The sequence below is a fragment of the Mycteria americana genome, chromosome Z (assembly GCF_035582795.1).
Source record: "Mycteria americana isolate JAX WOST 10 ecotype Jacksonville Zoo and Gardens chromosome Z, USCA_MyAme_1.0, whole genome shotgun sequence".
Taxonomy (NCBI): domain Eukaryota; kingdom Metazoa; phylum Chordata; class Aves; order Ciconiiformes; family Ciconiidae; genus Mycteria; species Mycteria americana.
The window spans coordinates 2,721,471-2,739,194 of NC_134396.1; the positions used below are offsets into that span (position 1 = coordinate 2,721,471).

The following is a 17,724-nucleotide window of genomic DNA, read 5'->3' on the forward strand; positions in this document are numbered from 1 at the left end:
GCCCTGGGGAACACCGCTTGTGACTGGCCGCCAGCTGGATTTAACTCCATTCCCCACCACTCTTTGGGCCCGGCCATCCAGCCATTTTTTTACCCAGCGAAGTGTATGCCTGTCCAAGCCATGAGCAGCCAGTTTCTCCAGGAGAATGCTGTGGGAAACGATGTCAAAAGCTTTACTAAAGTTGAGGTAGACAACATGCACAGCCTTTACCTCATCCACTAAACGGGTCACCTTGTCATAGAAGGAGATCGGGTTGGTCAAGCAGGACCTGCCTTTCATAAACCCATGCTGACTGGGCCTGATTGCCTGGTTGTCCTGTACGTGCCGTGTGATGGCACTCAAGATGATCTGCTCCATAACCTTCCCCGGCACCGAGGTCAGACTGACAGGCCTGTAGTTCCCCTGAACTGCTCCATATATACTCACTGATGGTTGTTACTATATCATGAGTGAATAAAGCACTATCAGGGGATCTAGGAGAAGAACCCTTTGTGGTGCTATTTACTTGATTAAAAAAAAAATCACTACATCTTTTTCTTGAGAAATGTCTTTTTTCTTAATAACACAGAACTTCAATTTTTCTGCAACAGACAAAATCTGTGATAATGTCTCTGCCCCTGATCTAAGTCTTTTCCTCACATCCTGATTGTCCTTATTTTTGCTTCCCACTGTCCTTGGAAAAAAGGTGGGTAGCAGTCGTAGCTGCTTTCATACGCAGCTGTCCCAGTATGAGCTTCTCGTCTTGGTGTTTTTGCTCATTTAACATGAAATATGTTATGACACAAATCCAAGTTTAGGTTATCCTCAGAATGGACTGCAGTATCTGGCTGTGCCCGAGTGGTGCGGATGGTGTTCTGGGCTCTGCCTGTGCCTGTAGCAAGTGCGCCAGCATCACCCCAACCTTGTTCACATTTTATTTACTCTTACGAAGGGAGACTGAGCGTGTTATGGATCCAGATCCTTTCACCTCTAAGGCTGGCTGTGCCCCTGCCTCAGGAGAAGACCGAATGGTGAAGGCAACATGGTACTAGAGGCTGGATGTCAGAAATTCATATAGAAAATACAGAAGAACAGAAGCCTTGGGGAAGGAGGAGGAGATGGAGGAGAGACTAGGAGAGGCAATGTGGTTTGCTTGAACAAAGGAAAACACATTTCATAAGAACAGCAGAACTGTTAAAAAGGGGGAAATGGCTCTAGCTTATTCTCCTGCAGAGACCAGAGGAAGCCAACAGTTCAGACTTAAACCATAACCTGGACGTTTTGCATGTAACCCAGTGGAGTATTTCCCATTATACTGCAACCATTATACTGTGAAAAGGAGCTGCTTGAACAAGCTTGTGGCATTTCTGCCTTCCTGGGGTGGCCCTGTCTGTGGCAAGACAGACGGAATAATTCTGAGGTATTGCTAGGGCTGTGTTTATGGTCCAGCTTGATTCCCAGAAAGCCAAGGGAGCTGGGGTATGAAGGGACTTGGGCTGGTGAGACCCTGTGCCAGACACCTCCCAGCCATAGGGGAACAACGGAGCTTGGCTACACCTGCTACTGAAGCAATGGGCTGCAAACCTCTGTTTTGCAGATCCCAAGGGATGCTTCTAAAAGCTGTGTGAAAAGTACCTAAGAAAAGCAAGTCTACTGCCAGCAGGCTATGCTTGGCTGTGCAGGGGTCCCCACGTCCTCTGAACAGTGCTCAGATGTCCACAAACGGAATAAAACCGAGCTGGCTGTTCAAAAGCTTTTGTCAATAGGTGTCACTGCTCTGCTCTTCCTCACTCAAATCACTCTTCTTTCCATCTGTAGCTCTGAAACAACAACCTCTCCAAGCAGAAGTCACTAATTTTACAGGTAGGCACCTGTAATTATCCCATCTTCTCTCCCTTACCATCTTCCTCCACTAATTTCAGTGTTTCTAAATCTCTCAAGCAGCAAATCTGCTACCATTCTGCTTGGGAAGCTAGCATGCAACCTATTGCCCAAAGAAACCAAGTCTTTCCAGCTTGTACTTGGAAGACAAGGAGGAACAGCGGGCATGGAAAACCCAGCTGAGAGCATTTGCTGAATTTCTTGCTGCCACGAAGGGCCTGGCTCCTTTACATGGTCTCAACAACCAAACACAGAGCAGGGAGCAATGCAGCATACTCCACCAACATTGCAGGGCCTTACAAATAAAACTTGACAAAATCCTGACATGATTTATGACTACTATTTTGGGTTTTGGGAATTAATGTGAACAAGGAACCTCATCTGTTGGATGTATTGCATACAGACAGGCTCTGACCTGCAGCTCCTGTTCTACTTAATATATGATAATCCACACAACTTTCCCATTCATCAGTAAACACCCAGCATTCATGCAGATTCTTCTGTCACTTTAAGTGAGGTCCTCCACTAAAAACTGCCACCTTTCTAGTAGCATGCAGAGCTGCAATCCTGTGGGCTCAGCGGGTTTCCTGCCTCCTGAATGCAGATAAGTAATACATTGGTGTACTGAAACTTGCATGGAAAAAACAAAAATGCTCTAAAAGAAAGTATTCAGCTAGGAACGTCTTTGTTTACAGTGGTTTGTAGCCCTGTCTTATACTGTCATACAGAGATGTGCCAAAGCAGCTCCAGCAAAGTATGACCATGCTGTTCAAAGTGCGGAGGAGGTATATAGCAAAGCACAAATAGATGGATTATTTACAAGCCTTCATTAAGTCAGTCAGTATGGGGAAGGGGTCATTATAAAAAAGGAGCAGGGGAACTACTGCAATAAAAGCAGCCAAGGCAGAACTAAGCTCTAAACCAGTTTGTGTTACATGAAGCAGCATTGTACCTCTCCCGCTGGCAGGATTATGTGTTACATGAGGCTACCCAGAACGTGCAAGACAGCCGTATCTAACCCCTGATTTTGACCAGGCTGGGCTGCCTGTGCCTCCTGCAGGCTGCACTGTCACTGGTCCTGGGCTCAGCTGTCCCTGCATCTCCCCAGGGGATGGGATGCAACACAGAACAGAGCATTTGGGCCTGCCAGCTCCGGGAAGGGCCATCACTGCTCTCGCAGCATGTTTGGCAGTAGGCGAATGGCAATGAACATCGTCCTTCCCTATCCTAAGGCCATTAGGGATTGCAGCTTAGAGCACAGCTGAGTGCTTTTCCAGTCCTTTACCTTGTTCGTGCCATCACGTTGTTCTTCTTGGGTTGCTGATTAACTGGGCTTCCCATGTTGCCATTCTTCAGGGAGCCCTTCCGAGCCAGCTCCCTCTGCTTCTCTGCATATGGGATACAAAGGGAAAAAGCAAAATTAGGGCAACAGCCTGGTTGGCCACCATACAGCTGCAGGAACCCAGATTTGATAGTGGTAAAAGACATAGCAGAATTAATAGCAAAGGACATGAGCTCTCCATTTCCCAAGGAGGGACACTGCAAAGGCTGGATGAGCTGTGTCCCATTGCCTCCAAGGTCACCTGGGGCTAATGTACCTTGACTCATAGGCAGCTTGTTGACAACACCACACTAAGATGGTCACGGAACTTCTGGATGAGACCCAGGTGAGGCAGAGAAAGGGCAGAGACCTTGTCTGTAAGACCCTAAGACACCCTAAGACTGTGCTTTGTGCTGGACAAGGAAATTTATCCTTCTACCTTTTCCCCTCCTATTGAGGCTGCCACTGAGGGCCCCACTGGGGATAGAAAAGTGTCTCCATCAAAGCAGCACCATCATTTAGTGTTAGTCCAGCCTAGCTTGACACCAGGCCTGAGTTATTACTGTTTCCCTAGACAGCAACTCACCAGACTAACACATCCTACAGCAGAAAGTGTTGCTGCCTTCCCTGCTTCTCCTGGCAATCTGTGATGTCCCCCGTGTGTCCTTCTCTTTTATCTCACATTGATTCTTGGGAGCTTGCTTTCTTTATTAAAAAAAAAAAAAAAAAAGTGAAACATTTTGCAGCTGTATTTTTAAACAGCATATTATTTGCTTAAAATTTCAGAGCGTGTTCTACTTGCTGCTGAAATGTACCTTAAAACATGGACAGTACGTCAAGCTTTCTTTATGTATTCAGTGCAAGAGGGGATTTAAATTAGCTTCTCCTTTAGGAGAGACTATTTCTCTTAATAACTTCTTACCACAGGATCACAACTAGAACTCAGGTCCTAAAGCTCGGCCTTCTGCAGGTATGCAATGTCCGTGCTGTATTAATATGGTCCTGCCTACAGCAGGGATAGGAGCCCATGGATGATGGGTTTTCATATAAACGGATATTAAATTTTCTGATTCAAAGTCCTTCCTTGTTTCTTGTGGGAAATCAGTTGGGTTGAGTTAGCAATTAGCCACAAAAGTTGAGCTAACTGCCCCAATCTCATCCTGCAATGTCAGGCAAGGCTTCTAGGGAAAAGCCAAGCATGGGGCCAGTAAGGCAGGAAAGGGACTGGTTAAAAACGTCCTCCAGAGAATGTGAGAAAATGTTGGGAACTATTTTTGTGGCATGCCTGAATAATAGGGGTTTACCAGAGTGCTTGCTGGGGAACCTGAATAGTGAAATCATTTTGCTTCTGCTTCCCCTGCAGCATGTGAAATGTGCCGATATATCTTCTCTCTTGCGGATTTTATTCCCCTTGGAGAGAAAAGCACCTTTTCCCACTTGTTGAAAAGCGGTGTGCCTACCAGGGTGTGCAAGTGCAAGTTGGGCCAAGTCTGTCCCTTCCATACAGGCAAGAGCAGGGGGACGCATGTCCAAGGCTGCCTTTTTTGAGGGACAAATAAGCAGCAGAGATGCTTAGAGATCATGGTGATGAGTGTGGCTGAGGAACCTGCAGAGAAGAGTACATACTCCTACAAACAAACCATGCCCAGCTCTGCTCCTGCTGACAGCAGAGGTGAATAAATGCTCATTGAACCTGGCAGGAAAAGGATTGGATTAATAACTATCTCTGGCATGAGCAATAAAGAGACTGATACAGGATCGAAGTCAAAACCTTAAATCAGAGTAATTTTTCAGGACTGGAACTTGCAAATTCATTGGTTATCTCTGTCTCCAGAATAAAAGGCTGGTATTTTGCAGGCCACGTGAATTTTGCTATTCAGACACAAAAAGATAAAGCAGGGTTTTATGGAGGCAAATATTTACAACCCTAAATACAATCCAACTTCCACTCACCAACACCAGAAGCTCCAGCACTGACCACAAATACACAGCGCTGAGACAAGATGCCAATGCTTTAAGAGGCTGTATAATTCACAAAAGGCACATCACTCAGAAACAAGGTTACAGGTTTTGTTTTCTGTCAAGGCAGTTAAGGCCTGCCTGAGCCTTTTAAGTGGCCTGGCGCTCTCTGCTTTCTATCGATTGCTTGGTACAAGCACCAATGCTCTTCTCCAACTCAGATTACTCATTTGGCTGATGAATCTGGACTTTCGCTAAGTGTCTTTTTCCTCCAGTAGGTCCCTCCATGACTATTTCTATGCTATTACTGAGTCCTATTGCAACATGTGGGTCTGAACAATACGAGATTTCCTATTCAACCTCTTCTTTCACTTATTTAGTGGCTTGGAGTGAAGAATCCCAATGCAATGTAAGTGCGGTAGGAACATCTGTGCCTGTGTCCCCAGCCAAATTTCTTAAGCATGAATCAACAGTTCATCTCCCTCTTGGATGCTATGAGTCCTGAGTCTCTGGTGGCCAAAATGTGGTGGCTTTCAGGGGGAATGGGAGGCCTACTCAGCCCTGGTGTGTTAGGACCAGCTCCTGGAAGGTGGTGGAGATGTCCATGAGTCATGTCAGACTTTGAGGGAAGGAAATGTAGTATTTGAGCCTTACAACTACTGCTACTTCCACCATCACCCAAGGGAGCTTTTGGGTGCCAATCTCTTGCAGTAATTCTGGGCTATAAATTCCAGCCTCACACACCAACCATCAGGTCCATCAGAATGGTTGAAGGAGGTTTTCAGTGCCTGTTTTCTGTGTGGTGCTTCCTCCTGGTGTAGCAGGTGGAGTTTGTGAACCCCATTTCTATGTAGTGAGCTCTTTCCCTGGCTTCCAGCTCATCTGGTTTTCGCCCCCAGATGTTTATTTGAAGGCCAGGTTCCCAAACTCTAAGTACCTGAGTTCTTTTTAGAAATGTGATTGGTTTAGGCACTTCTGAAGATGTTACTTTCAGGGTCCAACATTTTAACAAAACCTTGTAATTTCACAAATTAAAGTCATTCTCATAGAATCTGCAACCAGACACATAATCAGCACAGTAAAGACAAGGTGAGAGAAGGAACCACAACCTAGCCTTGATAAGTAAATGGCATTTTTCTTTAAAGTCTACCCCATATTGACTGATGAATACACCCACATGAGCATGAATCCTAAGATCACAACCCTCCACTGACCCAACTGTGCTAACTTTTGTGTGAAACCTGGCAACTATGCACCTGGGCAATTCTGAAGGAATGAAAAGGTAAGATGCTCCTTCCTTCTGAGTCATCCCAGACTCTCTGATATGGTAGTCAAGTACTCCCCCTTGGACTTAGACGAGACCTGTGTTCCCACAGGTCTCCCCCAGCCTCAAAGCCAATGCTTCGCTTGGGACATTGAGGGCATGGTCCCACCCGAGGGGATAGGCATGGCTTGTCCTCAGCACTTGGTGGTTTCTGATACTGGCTATGAAAAGGCCATGTCCGTGACTGCCTGTGCTGCCTGCAGCATTCCAGTACGTGCAATGAATTTCTAGGAAGGCAACGCAGCTTGATGGAAAATTGATGTTGATCCTACAAAATTGCCTAATTCTGGGGAACTCCTGGACACCGGAAGAATGAGGAAGACTTAACAGGCACTCCTGCCAAATACAGAGAAAATGGGACATACAAGAACAAACGAAAAAACAGACAACTGCGATTTCCAGCCACTGGTTATTTCATGTCTTTGCTGTGAGTTTGCTGTTGGATGATCAATGAAAAGCTAATACAGAAGAGGTACAAGGTGAAGGACAGAGACTTGGAGATGGGGAAGCCAGAATGAAACAAGGCTGCTCTCCAGCTACTTCAGCGAAATCACCAATTACTGGGAGTAAAAGAGCAGTATAACAGCAGAGCTCCAATGATGCTCTTTACATGGCATTTGCAAGTATTTGAAATAAGTTGTTTAGCTTTCATTTCACTAGGCTGTTCTACTTTTTACCATTGTAGCTAGTGAAATACTGACACTTTTGTGGTTTGTCATCCCCCTTCCCATGAAACAGTTACGGGTGACTGAGCACACTGTGGGTACAGACACGATGGCTTGCAGAGCCAACAGGCAGCACCAGCAGGGCTGGTACAGCTGGGGCAGTGACAGCTTTAACCAAATCCAGGTTCCTGATGGCTTTTCACTAATTTTCCAGACACTTACTTGAAGAAGCAGGATAGAGCAGAGGAGGTTGGGAGGGCATGAAGTGCCTTTGACATTAAGAAGTATGCTCAATTAGGAGTCTGAAGATCCTCTCTGATCATTAGCAGGGTTGCTGTGTTGAGTACTGTATTGGTTTTGCATGGCAAGGTTTTGGTAGCGGGGGGGCTACAGGGGTGGCTTCTGTGAGAAGCTGCTATTACAGAAGCTGCTGTAGATAATGTATTTAAGAAGGGGAAAAATCCTGTGCAACAGCAATTGCAGCCGGAGAGAGGAGTGAGAATATGTGAGAAGAACAACTCTGCAGAGACCAAGGCCAGTGAAGAAGGAGGGGAGGAGGTGTTCCAGGCGCCGGAGCAGAGATTCCCCTGCAGCCCCTGGTGAAGACCATGGTTAGGCAGGATGTGCCCCTGCAGCCCATGGAGGTCCACGGTGGAGCAGATATCCACTGCAGCCCATGGAGGTCCACGGTGGAGCAGATATCCACTGCAGCCCATGGAGGTCCACGGTGGAGCAGATATCCACTGCAGCCCGTGGAGGTCCACGGTGGAGCAGATATCCACCTGCAGCCCATGGAGGTCCACGGTGGAGCAGATATCCACTGCAGCCCGTGGAGGACCCCCCCCACACCGGAGCAGGTGGATGTCCCAAGGAGGCTGTGACCCCATGGGAAGCCCGTGCTGGAGCAGGCTTCCAGCAGGACCTGTGGACCCGTGGAGAGAGGAGCCCATGCTGGAGCAGGTTTGCTGGCAGGACTTGGGACCCCACGGGGGACCCACACTGGAGCAGTCTGTACCTGAAGGACTGCAGCCCGTGGAAGGGACCCATGCTGGAGCAGTTTGTGAAGAACTGCAGCCCATGGGAAGGACCCACGCTGGAGAAGTTCGTGGAGGACTGTCTCTGGTGGAAGGGACCCCACGCTGGAGCAGGGGAGGAGTGTGAGGAGTCCTCCCCCTGAGGAGGATGGAGGGCAGAGACAACGTGTGATGAACTGACCACAACCCCCATTCCCCGTCCCCCTGCACTGCTGGGGGGAGGAGGTAGAGAATTCGGGAGTGAAGCTGAGCCCGGGAAGAAGGGAGGGGTGGGGGGAAGGTGTTTTTAAGGTTTGGTTTTATTTCTCATTACCTTACTCTGTTGTTAATTGGCAATAAATTAAACTAAATTCCCCAAGTTGAGTCTGTTTTGCCTGTGACGGTAATTGGTGAATGATCTCTCCCTGTCCTTATCTCGACCCACGAACCTTTTATTACATTTTCTCTCCCCTGTCCAGCTGAGGAGGGGAGTGATAGAGGGCTTTGGTGGGCACCTGGTGTCCAGCCAGGGTCAACCCACCACGGGTAATCTACCTGGCTCCGTGCTTGAGTGGAGGAAAGCAGCATTAGCTTTATTTAGCTCAGCCGTTTCAGCGGAGAGCTCCCAGAACACAGACGGCTGTGCTGTCAGCCTGACGCACTGGGGAATTTGGCTGCACCAGTTCCACTTAAGCTAATCCTGGACATTGTGTCAGAAGAGGAAAACATGGAGCAGCACATGTGTGTGTTCATGTGTGTGTCTGTGTGTCTGTGTGAGGAGCAGGTCCAGGATCCTTTTAACACCACTATACTGCTCTGAGCAGCATGCGGGACGGCCTTTCGTCTGGACCTGCCAACCACATCACATCTTGCCCCTCCTTTCTTGTCCACCTTGTCACTTCATCAAGACACTTTGTCCCCTTATGATGTTAAAATCATTTAAAGAAAGAAGATGAATCTGCTCAGTGAGCAAGCTGCTACCTTTGTGCTAGCCTCACACTAGCCTGTTCTGCTTGCTGACCCCATCTGAGCCATTCAGCATCTGCTCCAAGTGCTGCTTCAGGGAAGCTCTACTGGTGACAAGATAACAGCCAAAGAAGCCCACGGAGCTTTCAGTAAGGCAGGAATGACACCTAAGTATAGAGGAGCAAAGGAAATGCATGCTGCAGATACATCAGGACCATAATTGGTCCAGCCTTGTGTCCTGTCTGGCAATGGTCTCATATTATAGCTGCATGCAAAGGTCCTCAATAAGATGGTGCCCCAGCATGCTAAGCACTCAGCAAACCATCCATGCCCTGGTGGGATTTCACCTGTCTGATTTAGGATGTGTCAGAGGATGGGCAAATAACTGCATGCTGACAAATGAAGCACACTCCCACAGGGAACCTCCATTAGAGAAAGTTGTGTCTAAGTCGAGAGGGGCTGAATTCTCCCCTTACCATTGGGAACAGCTACAGCCTTAATGAATGATTTCAATTTAAAATGGTTACCTGTTCAGCTGGCTGGATGTGTCTAGCTGCTTTATGATAAGGGAAAATAGTAATGGAGCATGTGAAGCAGAATGGACTTAACATGAATGTGTCTATGTTAAAAATCAGACTTCAATAAATCCTTACAATTATTCCTCTAGTTTCAGTATTTAAGCAAAATCTTAACCAGTTTTAATAATGTTTTCCTGTTTTTTAAAAATGAAATGCTGAACAGCTTCTTTGGTACTTGTTGCTATGTAGGGGGGCATTGGTTTTGCCTACACTCTGCCAAACCAGAAATGGCAAAAGTAGCCATATGCTTCAATCTCCTGCAGAACTGCTGCTTTTGTGATATCAGGCAAAGCAGGCAACCCAGGAATCTAGTGAATATCATCCTGTACTATGCCGAAGAGGTATTTGGAGTGTCAGACCGCCCCAAATCCACAGTTCCCATTTGTCCCAAGATAGTGAGTGACTCTGGCTACAGCAGACAGTGGTGGGTGGAGAGTGGTTTAGGATGCCATCGCCTCTCACTGCCACTGTGCTTGACTACGTGCATCCCCCTCAACTGAGGCAGCCTGATCGGCATAAACACCATTCAGTGGCAGACGAGGCTGATTTACTTCCTTTGCACTGTGAGTTGGAAGCACGCAGATGCTGACTGCTCCTGCCTTTTTGCTGAGAGCCGCTGGCTGAACTTCGCTAACTCAATTGCTTGTGAACCTGCCTGACGGGGAGGAGACAGAGCTTCCTGCTATGGGGACAGTGCTGTGTGGGTCCATGGGATTTGCTGCAGTGGGAAGACAAAGAAAAATTAATCTGGTGTGACAGAGTTGTATTTTTCCATCTTCAAGGTCTATGAGATGAGATTTTGGGATGTATTTGCCTCTCTGCCCCCCACAGTCAGCCGAACTGTTGCAGAGGCTGAGGACTGCAGCGATTACCTGATGAATTCTACCTTCTCAAGCAAGCCGAGACTTTAAATTAGACAGTAAATAAAATTAATCTGTCTGTTCAGATCCCACTGAACAATGAACAGAGTCGTGAGCAAATGGAGGGAGAGAGAATGAAGTGCTGACTACAACTTCCACTTCAAGCCCAAGTCCTGATTTCAGCTCACTTGCATCATTTAGCTGGGGGACATTAGCATGCACCTAGTTAACACTGAAACCTTCACTACCTTTCACCTCTGACAGACAGTATTTGTCAGCGAGGACTGTGTCACTTCTTGGAGAGTTTTCAGGGTATGTACATCAATAGGGGCTTTGCCTGCAGGCTGTATAGAAAGAGGTATAAGAAAGCTGTGTGCCAGGCTGATCCCGGTGAGGGCTGTGCTCCCTGGGGAGATCTGGAGAGTTTAAGTGTGACCACGTGGGTGGCATTAGTGCAGCTGATGGCTGTGCCTCCCTGCATCGCAAAGAAAGGCAAAAGAAAAGCTATTTTTACTAAACAGGGGTAGCAGAAACGAAAAGGATCTGTCTGCAGCCAGCCCCGTGCTCTGAATACAGGCAATATGGTTTCAAGCTGATATGCGCTGGGTGTTGGTGTTGATTATTCAGGACAGGCCATCTGAATCAGGATTGTTTCACCTAGATTCAGAAAAGACTGTTCAGATAAGCAAGGGTCAGACAGCTAAGTCATCCAACTACCAACCTGGGCAAGACACAGTACTTTTTAGCTGAAGCACGTTAACTTTGCTGACCCAGCCAAACTTGGGGAAATGGGTGAACTACGTCTAATTGTGAGAACTGGCTAGCAAGAGCAGGCATATAAATCTGTCTTCCAGGGTCCCTCTTGGACCAGGTTTTAAACATCCAAGTAGCTGCATTTCCTCATGTTTTGTTGATCTGGCTGCTGCTCTGTCCCTTTGGCATGGCTGAGAGCTGGCACAAACACCAATGGGCTTTGAGTGGTTTTAAGCTCCCTTCAGCTCCCAAGAAGGCCTGCCCAAAGAATGGGTAAATGACCTAGGGAGTACAAAGATGATGTTCGCATCTCTCATTCAAGGATGCACCTCTTAACTTCTCATATAGGAGCTACTACAACAAGCAGTCAGTGCATTGCATGCACAGCAACGCAGGGCTCATTCTGGGGTAATGCTCACATAGAGAACTGCCTGCACAAGTTACAGAGAGGTTTCTGATGGCCTGGCTGATGTTACTTTTTGCATTTCCCTTCAGAAAACACACACCAAACTGAAGCACCACGCTATTCCTTAGCACAAAGGAGAACAGGTACATGAGTGCTCTGGTCCCAACCAAAGCTATCATCTATTTACACCACAAGCATCTCCAAAAGTGGCTTTATGTTCCAGCAGCATGTCCCCATCCCCTAGCCACACTATCCCAGCCCCAAAGCTCAGTTATCTGACCCTCATGTGATTACAGGAAGGAACGACTTTTCTGTTTATATCCACTATTGGGCTTTGACGTGCAGGAGAGCAGCGCATCCAGTGCAGTTAGCCATCTGGCAAAGAAAACCTTATGGCTGTACGCTTTAGGGAAAAAAATTACTATTTTGAACACAGAGCATTTCACCTCTTGATGGCACGATGTAATTGCGAATCATCTTTGTAAAACAGTAAGTTGTATTTTACTGCCAGGAGAAACTATTTAACTGGTTTACCTTAAAGCCACGTAGAGCATCTGTGGCAGCAGGGGAGCAGAGAACGGGGATTCCTGGCTCCCAGTCCTCTGCCTGAGCTGCCTCTGCAGCCATTTTATTTAGACAGGTTGTGACTATGTAGCAGCAGGCAGCTATTCATCTCTCTTCATCTTTGAACATTTTTCTGTACTGATTTCAAAGGCATCTATTGTCGCGGCTCCCAGCTCACAAGGGCATTTTGTTGTGATTTGGCCCGTGCTTTTTCACTGAATTTTTAAGGATTGAGACTTTTATTCCTAATGGCTGCAAAATACTGCATATAAAGATTTCATTTATCACTGTCAAAACTGGAATATATGAACAGTATCAGTTTTATTTAAATGGGGTTTTTTTGGTTTTCACATTTACCTTCAGAAAGGATTTATTTGGTATTTTCAAGTACTTTTCAAAGAATATTCTTCCTGCCAGAAGAACAAAGTTAGATATCTGGGGAAGTGTTTGCATCCTGACAAGCTCAGCTAAAAAGTTTCAGTTTATAAACTGAACTCTACAAAATATAAACTGAGCTACTCTCTCCCTTAACATATTTTAAAGGGACAGAGAGAATTAAGTTATTTCATCTGGAAAGAACTTCTGCAAATGCTCCCTCACCATTTCTACTCAACTGAACACAGGTTTAAGCCAAAGCCATTTGCTTGTATGGTGTAGCAGACACACAAAAGAAAAAAAAAAGAAAAGAAAAAGAAAAGAAATTAGTTTATTAAGTGCAATTTAACTCTCTTCATTTAAATAGCTCTCTTTATTTAAAGCATCACTTATGCTAAAGGCATAATCTACCAGATAAACAGAGTTAATATTAGTGCCCACATCACATTTGTTATCGGTCCTGATGTTCTGTGAAGAAGCATTAAGGTCACTGATGCATGTAGTAAGTGTGATATGTATTAGGAGAGTAACAGTACAAACTCGCTTAGCTGAACACTCACAGCTTTCAGCTACATAGGAGATCATCATATAGTGCATATTTGTATAAAAACCACTTCAATAGATTCTGACGTAAGTAGGCTTGAACTGCATACACACTTAGTCAAATATCCATGCTTGCATGAGTCTAAAATACACACTAAATGATTGGTCTATGGCAGAGAGCACGTGTTTTATAGCCTATATAAACTACAGAATTAATTTATTTTTAATATGTTGTAAATGGGAAAGCTTTCACTGGCTGGCAGGTACCACTGCTTGGAATGACTGGTTGAGTTCCCATCTAGTAGCCAAAACAAATACAGAAAGAAGTGCTAATGCCACAGGCAGCATGTGAGCTTGAAAGGGGCTCGCAGCCCACTGACTCCAGATCCTGCTTGGAAAGGACCCTTGGACTTCTCTTGTTCCCAGGACTGGACTGCAGATGACAGTCCCAGCCATGTTTCTGGCTTTGATTTAGCAGCAAAATGTAATAGATTTGATCCATTCTGTTTTATCATCTGCTGCACTGGGTTTCTACAACCCTATGCATTTCAAACAAAATTCCCTATTTTCTATCTAATAAAATGAAAGCAGACGGAGAAAGGCAACCAGCCTGGTTAACATGCTGAATGGATGGATACTCCTCACCCTACCATGTTTTGAGAAATCCCTGCTCTGGAGTATGATACGTACTGTTTTCTTCCCTGGAAAAGGGAAAGAAAGAGCGTCACTAACTTAGCATGTCGCCTTCCAAATACTCTGCTTCCCAGAAGAGGACTTTCAGGCATTGTTTCACTAGATGAATTGCCTGTTTACTATTAATCTCTATGGGAGAACAGGATATGTACAGCCCAGGGTGCCTCTTCCTGCCATTCAATTTATCAGCCCTAGTCCCGAGTACTTGGATCAGCAGTGGCTCAGCCAGAGAGCCATCCCACACAGCAGACCTGCTCCCTTAACAGGATTACTTACCTGATCTCTCCTTTAGCAAGATTGCCATTGTCTGGAAATTTGACAAACACCCTTAGCTCAATTAGTTATTCAATAAGTTTATGATTAACCTATCTGCTGATTAAGCTTTCATTAATTAGGTTGGCAGGAATTCTATTTCAGAGGGATGGTGGCCCCTAATTTAATACATTTTCTCTTGGAGCAGGGTCAGGGATCTATGTGTGAGCCCTTGTGTGCAGCATGCCCTCTCTCCTGCTGCAGACATACCTGCAAAAGCTGTTCGGGTGGCACCTGGGGCTGCTGCCACATCACCAGGGCATGGTGGCCCTTGGGGACAGCTCAGCATTGCAGCCCGGTTGTTATACTTGGTGCAGCTCAAAGACTCCTGCTCCTCTCTTCTAAAGTCTCACCAGATGGTGCGGAGAGAGGCCGGCAGGGTTTATCTAGGGCAGCCGCAGACCTCACAAGTACAGCTTCAAAGAGCCTAGCCTGTCATTTTGATACCAACGCTGCTCTCATCTGGATTTGGGTGGGTGGCCCACCCCAGGGAGGAACGGGAACTCTTTTCCTCTTTCTCTTTGCAAAGAGTTTAGAGAAAGCTCATGTATTCATCTCTGGCTTTGTCCTTTGCCACATGCTCTGAAGGACGGGGCTCACTGGGTGCTGCGATCTGTTCCTTGTCAGGTGCCTTGGCAGAGGGGGCAGGATGCTGCAACGTTCCTCCTCCAGCTCAGACCTGCTTTGGTAGAGAAATCAGAACTGGGCTCAGGGATTAGTCCCAAACTATCATAAATATTTAAAACTTTTCCCGTCCTCAAGGGATCCCCTGTCTCCTTTCTCAGGTAGGGCTGCTATCTGTCAGTGTTAGCCAGTAGAGGATAGTGGAGGGCTTGGTACAATGCTGTTGCCAGCTATTTTATGTTCCTTAATGTCCTCCTTCCCGCTGCAGGGCTGAGGGTTTTGCAGCTGCCTTTTCCTTCCACCTCTCAAAGGGACTGGTGGCAAAACACAGCCATGCCTCGAATGACAGAGGGAAGCAGGACTGGCCAGAGAAAACTTATGTCCCTGCTGACACCCCCGAGAAAGGGGCTTGAAAGACAAGATGAAAGACAGGTTGCTGGCTGCAGCTGCTGTGAGTGCTGCAGGAGGGGAAGCAGGGCTGGGGGATGAGAGATGTCTTCCCAAACTGCAGAGCCCCGCAGACGGAAATAAGATGTGTGTGCTGCCGAGCTGAAGCCTCTGTCAAAGGAGTAGCAGTTCCGGTGGCAGGGAGAGCTCAAAGGGACTCAGGGAAAGCCTGACTCAGGCTGAAGATAGCAGCAGCGTACAGGTAAAGATGATAGCAGTTCTTAATATAGAACTCTGATGTCAATGAAACATGGTTTAGTATTTTAATGCTGATGTATTTTACATCTTTGTTACCCTTTGTCAGGACAGAGCGCAGGGCAGCGATGCTCAGAAGCAGTTTGCTAACACAAGCTGTCAGGCACTGGCGTGCCCATTCAGGGCTGCGGTTATGGCACTGCCATCCCAGCACCGCACACTGCTGGACCACAGGCAGCCCCAAAGCAGAGAGGATGGGTGCTAAAGCACTGCTGGCCTGAGGGAGGTTTAACACTGCTTTTGGGGGGACCCTAAAAGGGAGTCTAGGTGAAGGGGAGGCAGGTGTAACCTAGACTTTGAATGTCAGACCCCACGTCTCACTCCACGTGTTACTAATCTTGCGAAGACTCACGTCTTTCTGCCTTGCTGCAGATGAAGGCCTGATGAGATCCCACTGATTGGCAAATGAGCCCACCTCCCCCAAACAGCAGGCAGGGGAGGTTTCCAACTCTGCCTCCCAGCTGCCTGCTCTCAACACCGTAGCACTAAACGAGATTGCCAGCAATGCTGCAGCTGCCGAGTCCCCGCTATCTGACCCACTCTCCTAAATGACCTAGTGAGGCAGAAATTCTGGCAGACCAACATTTTTACCTCCCTCCTTATGGCCAGCTGTATGCACTGAAGGGAAGAAAAATCCCAGCTTGGATTTGCTTATCAAAAGACCATTATCGAAGGATTTTCTACAGCATTTCTAAGAGAAAAGGGAGGAGACAAGCAAAAGCAATACAAGAATTATCATAATTTCTGTGCCCCTTGCATGCCTGTGTCAGGTTTGTGTTGGGCCACAGTGCACGCATGTTCAGCTTCACTTGGCACATACATATTTGTGAGCTAAAATTGCCAGCTGCATACAAACATAAGGCTTATTGTTATATAGTTACCTGTTTGGCTGCCTGACTGGAGCTGGAGGCAAGATGAGAGGAACAGAAGAGGTGTAAGAGTAGAAGAAAAGAGGAGAGAAACAGCCTGAGGGTCTCAGCAAGCAAGGCTTTATTGCAGTAGCACTAAGGGACTAGGGAGTGTGTACAGAAGACATGTAGTTCCTTGCCTGAGGAAACTAAGACAGAAAACAGACTGTGCATAAGGAGTACAGGCAGCTAAAATGGTAGGTGTTTCACCGATGTACAGTTCCTCTTGGTTCCAACTTCAGTTTGAATTATCTTTCAATAATCAAGGTTTACAACAGGCTTTAACTTGTGTACACAGATACTTAAGCACAGCTAAAGCAGGTTGAATTTAATGATGAAAACATGGAGTGAGGAGGGTCAGCTTTTTTCCCCTGATAAAAACTTTGCCAGAGTCTGTGCTAATTCCAATCCCTTTTAAAGGACTTTATAAGAAATGACCTGCCTGCCCTTCAGCCAGGTGGTGCTGCCGGGTGTACAGGCAGAGGTGAAGGGGAGAGAAGAGGAGACGGCAGTGGGGAGATGCTGGCTGCGTACCGCATATCTGCCGATGGAGCAGGTAGCAGGATGTGCAAGGAACAGAACCCTACAGACTCCTTTTTAGAGCAAAAGACGTGAAGAGCAGGGGGTGGTTATCTTAAGGTATGGCAGGATTTCAGAGAGCCTTTGCAGAGATACATGCTTGCTTTGTTTTTCTTTTTGCTATGCATTTTTGTAAAGAAACTCTTTTTCCTGTTCATAATCTGTTTTGGATCAAGAACACAGATTTCCCTTGCCAACCAACTGTATGCAGGGCCAGTAGTATCAACTGTAATCTTTTTTGCCTCATTATTTCTCTCCATACAAGCATCAGCAACTTTTAGGTCATACAGTATCTCAAATTACCCCAGGACAGAAAATAAGGGTGACAGGATCATCTGTCCTGAAGATGACTTCAGTGTGAAGCAACATCAGAAAGTCTCTCTGAACACATGGGCTGGGGCGTCTGCAGGAGACGGGGAGTGTGAATGAGGTACTGGTTCCCCCGAGGAAAGAAGCTCTAGCAAGTGCAGGGAGGATGAAGGAGCCATGGTGTGCGTACAGACACACACACACACACATTCAGTGACTCTCTCAAGCCGGGAATCTCTTTCTCACACACAATATGCTAGAAAGAGCCTGGCTTTTGCCAAGACCAAAACAGAAATAGCTTTAACACTCAGATTTCCTGACAGTCTCTCCACCCCACCAGTGCTGGCATACTCATTGCTCCAAAAGGACCGGGAAAAGCTGTGAGCAGAGCAAAAGGGTGGCAGAAAATA

The 17,724-nt window shown here is 46.7% G+C and overlaps 1 protein-coding gene across 2 annotated transcripts in view; it reads right to left on the bottom strand.

Annotated features, from left to right (window-relative positions):
* Positions 1-17,724, bottom strand: part of FAM219A (family with sequence similarity 219 member A) — a 104,189-nt gene that overhangs the window by 13,274 nt on the left and 73,191 nt on the right. For both annotated transcript variants that reach the window (XM_075488477.1, XM_075488476.1), the window contains exon 3: positions 3,146-3,248. In XM_075488477.1, the coding sequence (XP_075344592.1) occupies positions 3,146-3,248 (103 nt within the window). The remainder of the gene's footprint in view (positions 1-3,145; positions 3,249-17,724) is intronic.